We start from the raw sequence: 9,682 nt of genomic DNA, 5'->3' as shown, positions 1-9,682 counted from the left end.
AGCATTTGTATCTGTTGCTCAGTGCCATTTTATAAATACTGAGACTTTGCCTTCTGATTGTCCTTTATACAGGCACTGAAATTTATTCAGTACTTGACTTTTGTTTTCTCATAATTCCATTTCAAAAAAGTGCTCACTTCTGATAATTAAAACATTCACGGGCTTTTGCCAGTATAGAATAAATTAACAGACACCCATTTATCTGTGCTAAAACCAGAAATTGCATGAAGATGTGTGAAGACTTAAATATATTTTCACTTGGCACACCACATTCAAAGTCCCAGCAATTCAAAATTAGAAAAACTAAAAAAAAAGACTTCTATGCAAGTGGGAATGATTAAAAATAAAGGAAAATACAAATAGCAATTGTACAACTCAGATTTTAATAAAAGTTAAAAAAAATTATGATACAATTAAGTTTGACTGTGTGCTATTAACCAATTTGCTTCAGCAACACATGAAAAAAAAACACAAAAAGGTCTTTGTCACCAGAACCTCTTACTTATTTTCCTTCAATTCTTCAAATAGTGGCCTTTTTGAATACAACAGACCATTTCAAGAGGTCAAAATGTCTACCAAGGTTTGGCAAAAGACTTGGTGCATCTTTGAAGTGATATTACATAATTCAGCAGTGCCAAATAAATCACATGGATTGTTCTAAGAATTCCATTTTCAAAGTGCAAGCCAGTGTCTGCTGAGGACAGATCTTGGAAGTTCAGCAAATGTTTGGAATTTTTGTAACATTGACAAATAGATGATTGGGCACTTTGGCAAATCAGTGTTTCTCTTTTTTCACCCTGCTCCTTCCTCCACAAGCTTCCAGCTAGGCAAAAGATTAACAAACAAAAGCATAGTTTCAAACAAAAAACTCAGAAGCAGGTGTATTTAAGAAAAAAAGCTGAAATACATTTGGTACTTTGCAGGCAATTCTTAGTCACTGACTAACAGCACCAGTCAGAAGCAAAGGAGTTTTAAGATTGTGAGACAAAAAGCAAAATGTGGATACATAAATATTTTCAAGTTGATACTAAATCTTCATTTTGTCATTTACAATGAATGTAAGCAATTAGGACAATTACGTTTGCCACTTTCCTCAGTTAAAACAAAATTAGACCAGCTTAGGGTAGAACTCATGAAAGTTGAAAAGGTCATATTTATCACTAAGCAATGAAAGTACTGATTTAACACCCGTGAAAATAAAACATACAAATTTAACCAAAAGGCATCAATTCTTCAGCATAATTTTGTTAGAAAACAGAAAAAAGTGTCTAGAGAAATGCAATAAAAATGTTCTTTGATGTGATGTTCTAAATTGTGTTGTATAGCACAGCCCATTAAATAGCAACATCTCCATTATGCAAAAAATTTTGCTTTCAGTACAATGTGGACTGTATGAATCCAATTGGATACTTAATAATCAAATTGTACATCATAATCAGCATAGAGATTTTCTGTATTCAATAACAGCTTGATACATACAAATCTCCTTTCAAACTTGCCATCAAGTCAAGATAGGAGAACAGCATATTTGGCAAATAGTCACTGACTGATCATTGTATGTGTACATGATAAATACTCTTCAGGGAACAGCAACCCAGGGAGAAAATAGCTCCATATTAGTGATATATTGAAAGGGCTCCACTGTATTATGTACTTATGATGTGACAAATCACTAATGGTATTATTGACAATGTCTCTAAACATTCTTGCACTGGAAACCTCAACACTTAAATGGGACTACACGCATTCTTTTTCTCTTCTCTCCCTCACCCAATCCCAAAAGGCACATGATACAACAGCACAAACAGCAAATACAACAGGTATAATAGATAGTTTCCCCAAAAGCTTCTGCAGTGTTATAAGCAAAATGAATTGTTTTGTAGAGGTTGTAAACACATTCCTCAACAATCTTTCAACTGCCATCTATGAATTCTGAGCTGGTGGTGCCACATTTCCTGGACCCTGCTGATGTTGTTCTGGTTCAGCATGCCAGCTCGTTTCCTTGAACACAAACCAGGCATTTCCACACCATAGAATCAGATTAAGGAAACCAAACACCTGTAAAAGAGATACAAACCATCAAATGGCAATCAATGCATGAAAGGATGCAGCATAAGCCACAACTTTAAAAGCAGCTTTGCCATTTAAAGTCTTTTTAATAGTATATTGTGCAGGGATCATGAGATCCTAGCAAGCTTGAAGTCCCACACCACCTGGTTCAAGAACAACAATTTCCCTTCAACCATTCGGTTCTTGAACCAACCTGCACACCCCTAATCATGACCTCAGTTTAGCAACACTATGACCTCTGCACTACAATAGACTTTTTTTTTGGTTTTAATTGTGTTCTCTCTTGTATAATTTTGTATCATTTATGGTTAATTTATGTCTTTCTTGCGAATGTTGTGTGTCTGATGCTGTGTCTGTGATGCTGCTGCAAGCAAGTTTTTCATTGCACCTGTGCATACATGTACTTGTGCATATGACAAACTTGACTCTGGCACGAACAAGTAGCAATCTTGATTATGTAGCTTTCTGAAGTAAAGGGAAATTCATGGGAATATATGGTAGGCAAATCTTGGGGTTTTGAACAAAGAAAGGGGTTCGATCTACCCACAACATTGAAGATCTTAGTTTCTGTCCTGCTTCAGGAAGCACTGGCTATAAACTGTTGAACAAGATCAAATACTACATCTCTCCCGGCTCCAAGCCCGCAGGGAGAAGTGGTGGTGTTTAAGTGGGAAGTAAAGGTTCCACATGGAACCTTGTCAAACGCCTTACTAAAATCCATGTAGATCACATCTTCTGCACTACCCTCAACCTTCCTGGTCACCTCCTCAAAGAACCCTATCAGGCTAGTGAGGCAAGATCTTCCCTTCACAAAGCCATGCTGGCTGTCCCTAATCAGTCCATGATTCCCTAAATGCTCATAGATCCTATCTCTTAGAATCCTTTCCAACAGCTTGCCCACCAGACGCAAGGCTCACTGGTCTGTAATTCCCTGGACTATCCTTATTACTTTTTTTTGAATAAGGGGACAACATTTGCCACCCTCCAATCCTCCGGTACCATTCCCGTGGACAGTGAGGACTCAAAGATCCTAGCCAACGGTTCAGCAATCTCCTCCCTCACCTCGCAGAGCAGCCTGGGGAATATTCCGTCAGGCCCTGGGGACTTATCTGTCCTAATATTTTCTAACAGCTCCAACACATCCTCTCGATGTCTACATGCTCTAGAACATTATCCTTACCAACACTGTCCTCAGTCACCCTCTCCTTGGTGAATACTGAAGAGAAGTATTCATTGAGAACCTCACCCACTTCCACAGCTTCCCACCTTTGTCTCTAATCGGTCCTACCTTTACTCTCATCATCCTTCTGCTCTTCACATATGTGATGCAGCTCTACAAAACTCTGGTTAGACCACACTTGGAGTACTGTGTCCAGTTCTGGTCACCTCATTACAGGAAGGATGTGGAAGCATTGGAAAGGGTGAAGAGGAGATTTACCAGGATGCTGCCTGGTTTGGAGAGTATGGATTATGAGGAGAGACTGAGGGAGCTAGGGCTTTACTCTTTGGAGAGAAGGAGGATGAGGGGAGACATGATAGAGGTATACAAAATATTAAGAGGAATAGAGTAGACAGCCAGCACCTCTTTCCCAGGGCACCAATGCTCAATACAAGAGGGCATGGCTTTAAGGTAATGGGTGGGAAGTTCAAGGGAGATATCAGAGGGAGGTTTTTCACCCAGAGAATGGTTGGTGCATGGAATGCGCTGCCTGGGGTAGTGATGGAGGCAGATATGTTGGTCGAGTTCAAGAGATCGTTAGATAAGCATATGGAGGAATTTAAAATGGGGGGATATGTGGGAGGAAGGTGTTAGATAGTCTTAGGCATGGTTTAAAGGTCAGCACAACATGGTGGGCCGAAGGGTCTGTATTGTTCTATGGTTAAAAGGAAACCAATGGCAACTCCCTAATCCCAGGTAGTGAAAATAAAGGGTTCTGGATAAAATCAAGGAGAAACTTAATATTGGTCCTCCAAAAAAGGCACTTAAGACGAATACCAACTCTTCCTCAGCTGGTGCTAACCAGCACAGATCAGTACGTGACATAAATGAGTGATGCTAGGTTCAACCAGAACACGTGTTTCTCAACGAAACGTACAATTTGTTATCAGATGGCAATGAACCTCATCAAGCCTCAGAAAATAACAGCAAGCAGTATTTATTGTATCACAGCGGTAACTGCATAGGAGATAGTCATTTGACCTGTTGAATCCATACCAGCTTTATCCAAGAGCAACACAGCTGGTCCCACTTCTCCACTCTCCCCAAAGCCCTGCAAATATATTTTTTTCAAATATCTGTCCAGCTCCTCTGTGAATACTACAATTGGATCTTGCTCTTGTACTACATGCCTTTAATGTAAAGCCCAGGATTCTATACACTTTTGCAATCACCTTCTCAACTCGCCCTGTCATTTTTAAACAAACTATGCATTTGTATCCCTATTGCTGCACCCATTCTGAAATTCTGTACCAATTCTAAACAGCCTTTGCTATCTCTCATTCTAAAATATAACTCTTCACATTTCTCAGGGTCAAATTTTGTCTGCCATCTTTCCACCAGCCTATCCACCTCTCCTTGGTGATCAAAGAACTACAGATGCTTAAAATCAGAAACAAAAGCAGTCCTTTCCCTCTTACATCCATAACACCTCAGATGCCTTCTGCCACTTGGATAGTTTCCAGTTTCCTGGCCACAATAATCCCTCTACACCTCCATCTCACACAAGGAATGGTCAGTAGCTCTCCATTTCATCTTTGAACAAATGCCCAACCAATTCTCTTTCATAAACTTGTTCTCTCATTAAACAATTTCTCTTTCAGTTCCACTCAGTTCTTCCAAATCCAGAGCAGTGCTTTGGGAACTCACATGGGCCCAAGCTACACTTGCCTCTGTTGGATACATGGAGCAGATCATGTTTCAGTCATTCTAGGCCCCTCCCTCGGCAGTGCATTGACCACTACATTGATGCTGCTTCCTGCATGCATACAGAACTTGAAAATCATCACCTTTACTGCCAATTTTCACCCTGCTCTCACTTGTAATGTCCTTCCATTCTGCTAGTTCATCCATCTCCTTTGCCTCTGCTCTGTTGATGAGAATTTCCACACAGGGACCCCTGAGATGTCTTTTCCTCTAATTGTGGCTTCCAATTTACCATAGATGACAGAGCTCTCAACGATGTCACAGTCATAGACTTGTACAGCATAGAGCCAACCAGGCCCTTCAGCCTTCTACATCTACACTGACCATCACATCTAATCCTACTTGCCTGCATTAATTCTATGTCTTTCTCTGCCTTGCTCATTTAATTACCTGTCCAGCTGCCTCCACGATCTCCTCTGGTAGTTCACGCTGGATACCAGCTACTCTGTAAAAAAAAATTACCTCTCAGATCTTCTCTAAACCTCCCCCTCTCTCGCCTAAAACCTTTGACCTCTTGTTTTATTCACCATACCATGGGAAACAGACTTTGCCCTTATCTATGCCTCTCATAATTTTCCCTCTCTCTATCATGTCACCTCTCAGCCTCTTCTGCTTCAGGGAAAACAGACACAGCCTGTCCATTCTCTCTTTAGAACTCAAGCCCTCCAATCCAGGCAACATCCTTGTTCATCTTTTCTGCACCTCTCTCACTTAATCACATCTTTCCTGCAGTGTAGCAACCAGAACTGCACACAATCCAAGTGTGATCCCAAGTGTGGCCTAACCAACATTTTGTACAACTAGAACATGTCCCAACTCTTGTACTCAATGCCTTGGCCAATGAGGTCAAGCAAGCCAAATGCCTTCTTCACCATCCTATCTACCTGCATCATCAGTTTCAGGGAACAAAATACTTGTACTCCTAGGTCTCCGTTTAACACTTGCTGGGGCACAGCCATTCACTGTACATCCTGGCTTGGCTTAACTTCCCAAAATCATCACTTTGCACTTAGAACAATACAGCACAATACAGGCCCTTCAGCCCACCATGTTGTGCCGACCTTTAAACCACACCTAAGACTATCTAACCTCTTCCTCCCACATATCCCCCTATTTTAAATTCCTCCATATGCTTATCTAACAAACTCTTGAACTTGACCAACATATCAGCCTCCACCACCACCCCAGGCAGCGCATTCCATGCACCAACCACTCTGAGTAAGAAACCTTCCTCTGATATCTCCCTTGAACTTCCCACCCATTACTTTAAAGCCATGCCCTCTTGTATTGAGCATTGGTGCCCTGAGAGAGGCGCGCTGGCTGTCTACTCTATCTATTCCTCTTAATATTTTGTACACCTCTATCATGTCTCCACTCATTATCCTCCTCTCCAAAGAGAGAAGCCCTAGCTCCCTTAGCCTCTCCTCATAATCCATGCTAATCCAGGAAGCATCCTGGTAAATCTCCTCTGCACCCTTTCCAACACCTCCACATCCTTCCTATGAGGCAACCAAATTTGGACACAGTACTCCAAGTGTGGTCTAACCAGAGTTTTGTAGAGCTGCATCATTACCTCGCGGCTCTTAAACTCGATCCCATGACTTATAAAAGCTAACATCCCATAAACTTTCTTAACTACCCTATCCACCTGTGAGGCAACTTTCAGTGATCTGTGGATATGAACCCACAGATCCCTCTGCTGCTCCACACTACCCATTAACCTTGTACTCCGCCTTGGAGTTTGTCCTTCCAATGTGTACAACCTCACACTTCTCCATATTGAACTCCATCTGCCACTTGTCAGCCCAGCTCTGCAACCTATCAGTATCCCTCTGCACTATCCACAACACCACCGACTTTTGTGTCGTTTGCAAACTTGCTAACCCAGCCTTCCACCCCCTCATCCAAGTCATTAATAAAGATCACGAAAAGTAGAGGTCCTGGTACCGATCCCTGTGGGACACCACTAGTCACGGCCCTCCAATCTGAATGCACTCCCTCCACCACAACCCTCTGTTTTCTACAGGCAAGCCAATTCTGAATCCACACAGCCAAGCCTCCCTAGATCCCTTGCCCTCTGACCTTCTGAAGAAGCCTACCATGTGGAACCTTGTCAGAGTTAAATTCTATCTGCCACTCCCTTGCCCACTTTCTCAGCTAATCCCGTTGCAATCTTCTTCACCGTCCACTATAGCACCGATTTTGGAGTCATCTGCTAACTTACTAATCATATCGCCGATGCTCTTATCCAAATCATTTATATGGCAAACAGAGGACCCAACCCTAATCTCTGCAGCACATCACTATTCACAGGCCTCCAATCTGAAAAATAACCCTCCACTATCACCCTCTTGCCTTTTACCAAGCCAATTTTGTAACCAATTTGATCCCAATGTAATCACCTTGATCCCAAGTGTTCCAACCTACCGGACCAGAACCAGAGGTTTAAAGAGAATTGAGGGGTAAATGTCTTATCTATTTTCCACACCTGTTCTCACCTGCTCTCTTCCCAGCCACAGAAAGGATGGGGTGAACACAGGTTCGCCAATGTGGTATCCTCTACATTGTAGAAATTAAAAGATCACTTTGTGGACTACTTCCTTTCAGTCTGCGCGAGGGACCTGAACTTCCAGTTGCTTGTTGCTTTAATTCACCATCCCAGTCCTACTCTGACTTTCCTGTCTGTGGCCTTCTGCACAGTTGCAACAAGGCCCAATGCAAGCTTGAGAAATTACTTCTCATCTTCTGTCTGAATGCACTGCAGCCTTCTGGACTTTATATCAAATTCTCCAACTTTAAATAACTCATGCTTTCTATCCATCAGTATCAGAATTGGCCATTTCTGCTTGTCATCATTTTAGCTCAGTTTTTCTTATTCTATTCGTATAGTCTACTTGTTGGGCATGTCCCACAGCCTCGCTATTTGACAAAAGAGCTTAACATGCTTGTAACTCTCCCCATTAATTAATTTGGACTCCCCCCCCATCAGAAATATTTCCTTTGTTCCACCCATCCTTCCCCCAATTTCTCAGCAACTGAAAACTAACTTGCTTTTTTCTTTAAAACTCATTTTCCAGTTTTGCCAAAGGGTCCCAGACCTGAACACAGAACAGTACAGCACAGGAACAGGCCCTTCAGCCCACCATATCTGAGAGGACCATGATGCCAACTTAAACTTATCGCATCTGCCTGAACATGGTCTGTTCTACAATTCTGTCTGTTCATACGCCTGTCTTAATGCCTCTAATATTTCCAATTGATCTACATCCTGCTGTACCCTTTGACAATCTTCCTCATTTTCCATAATCCCACCAATTTATGTTGTCTGCAAACTTACTAATCAGCCCACCTAGATTTTTGTCCAAATCACACAGCTGTCCTATGACTGATCCCCATGGAACACCACTGGTCACAGACCTCCAGTCAGAAATAACACCCCTTCCAGCAATATCCTCTGTCCTCTATGGCCAAGCCAATTTTGAATCCAATCTACTAAGTCACCATGGATCTCACATGCCTTGATCTTTTTGACCATCCCTACAAGTCCAAGTCCAAGCTTTTCAAATGAGAGTCGATCCTATTCCCAAGAATCTTCTCCAATAATTTCCCTCACGGCCTATTATTTGCTGGGTTATCCCTATTGCCCTTCTTAAACCAAGGAACAACATTGGCTATTCTCCAGTCCTCTGGGACCTTGCTCGTGGCTAGAGGATACACAGATCTCCGTCAACGGCCCAGCAATCTCCTCTTCTCTCAATAACCTGGGACAGATCACATCATGCCCTGGGAACTTATCCACCTTAATGTTCTTCAAGAGAGTATCAGTGTAACCCCCCCACCGATCTCTCAATCCTCCATGTCATTGTCCTTGATGAATATCGATGTGAAGAACTTGAAGTACCTTGTCCACTTCCTCTGGTTCCAGGATTAAATTCCCTCCTTTGTCCTTGAGTAGTCCTACCCTCTACCTAGTTACTCTTGTTTTTTTATGCATGTATAAAATGCCTTGGGATTTTCCTTAACCCTGCTTTCCAAGGACATGTCATGGCCCTTTTAGCCCTCCTGATTTCCCGCTTAAGTTCTTTTCTGTTTCCTCAAAGGCCCTATCCAAGTTCAGCTTCCTAAACCTTACATACTGTATGCTTTTTCTTTCTGACCAAATTTGCAACCTCTCTCATAACCCAAGTTCCTAAACCTTGCCATCCTTTTCTCTCTTCCACATAGGAATAATTTCTCCTGAATTCTGACCAGCTGGCCTTTAAACAACTCCCACACATCAGATGTGGACTTGCCCAACAACAGCTTCTCCCAATCTACTCACCCCAGCTCCTGCCTAACACTGTTATAATTGGTCTTTCCCCAGTTTAGCACTTTCCCTCGCAGTCTTACCTTATCCTTAACTAGCTGAAACCTTACGTAGTTATAATCACTGTTCCCAAAATGCTTTCCCATTGAAACTCCCATCACCTGGCCAGGCTCATATGCCAATACAAGGTCTAGTATGAGCCTCTCCCTTGCTGGACTATCTACATACTGTGTCAAGACACCCTCCTGGATGCAACTAACACATTATGTCCCATCTAAGCCTCTGGCACTAAGGGAGTCCTAGTCAATATTGGGGAAAATAAAGAAACCCACTACAATAACTTTATTGCTTTTACATCTTACTCTAATTTGCCAACATGTGTT

The 9,682-nt window shown here is 42.1% G+C and overlaps 1 protein-coding gene across 1 annotated transcript in view; it reads right to left on the bottom strand.

The window, feature by feature from the left end:
- Positions 1 to 364: 364 nt before the first annotated feature.
- The window catches only part of sypl1 (synaptophysin-like 1), a 44,794-nt gene continuing 35,476 nt past the window's right edge, over positions 365 to 9,682 (bottom strand). The window contains exon 5 of the mRNA XM_052029974.1: positions 365 to 2,058. Coding sequence (XP_051885934.1) covers positions 1,924 to 2,058 — 135 coding nt within the window. The 3' untranslated portion in view covers positions 365 to 1,923. The remainder of the gene's footprint in view (positions 2,059 to 9,682) is intronic.

The sequence above is a fragment of the Pristis pectinata genome, chromosome 15 (genome assembly GCF_009764475.1).
Source record: "Pristis pectinata isolate sPriPec2 chromosome 15, sPriPec2.1.pri, whole genome shotgun sequence".
Lineage (NCBI taxonomy): Eukaryota > Metazoa > Chordata > Chondrichthyes > Rhinopristiformes > Pristidae > Pristis > Pristis pectinata.
Note: the sequence above shows the minus strand (reverse complement) of the source record. Positions and strands in the feature narration are given on the sequence as shown.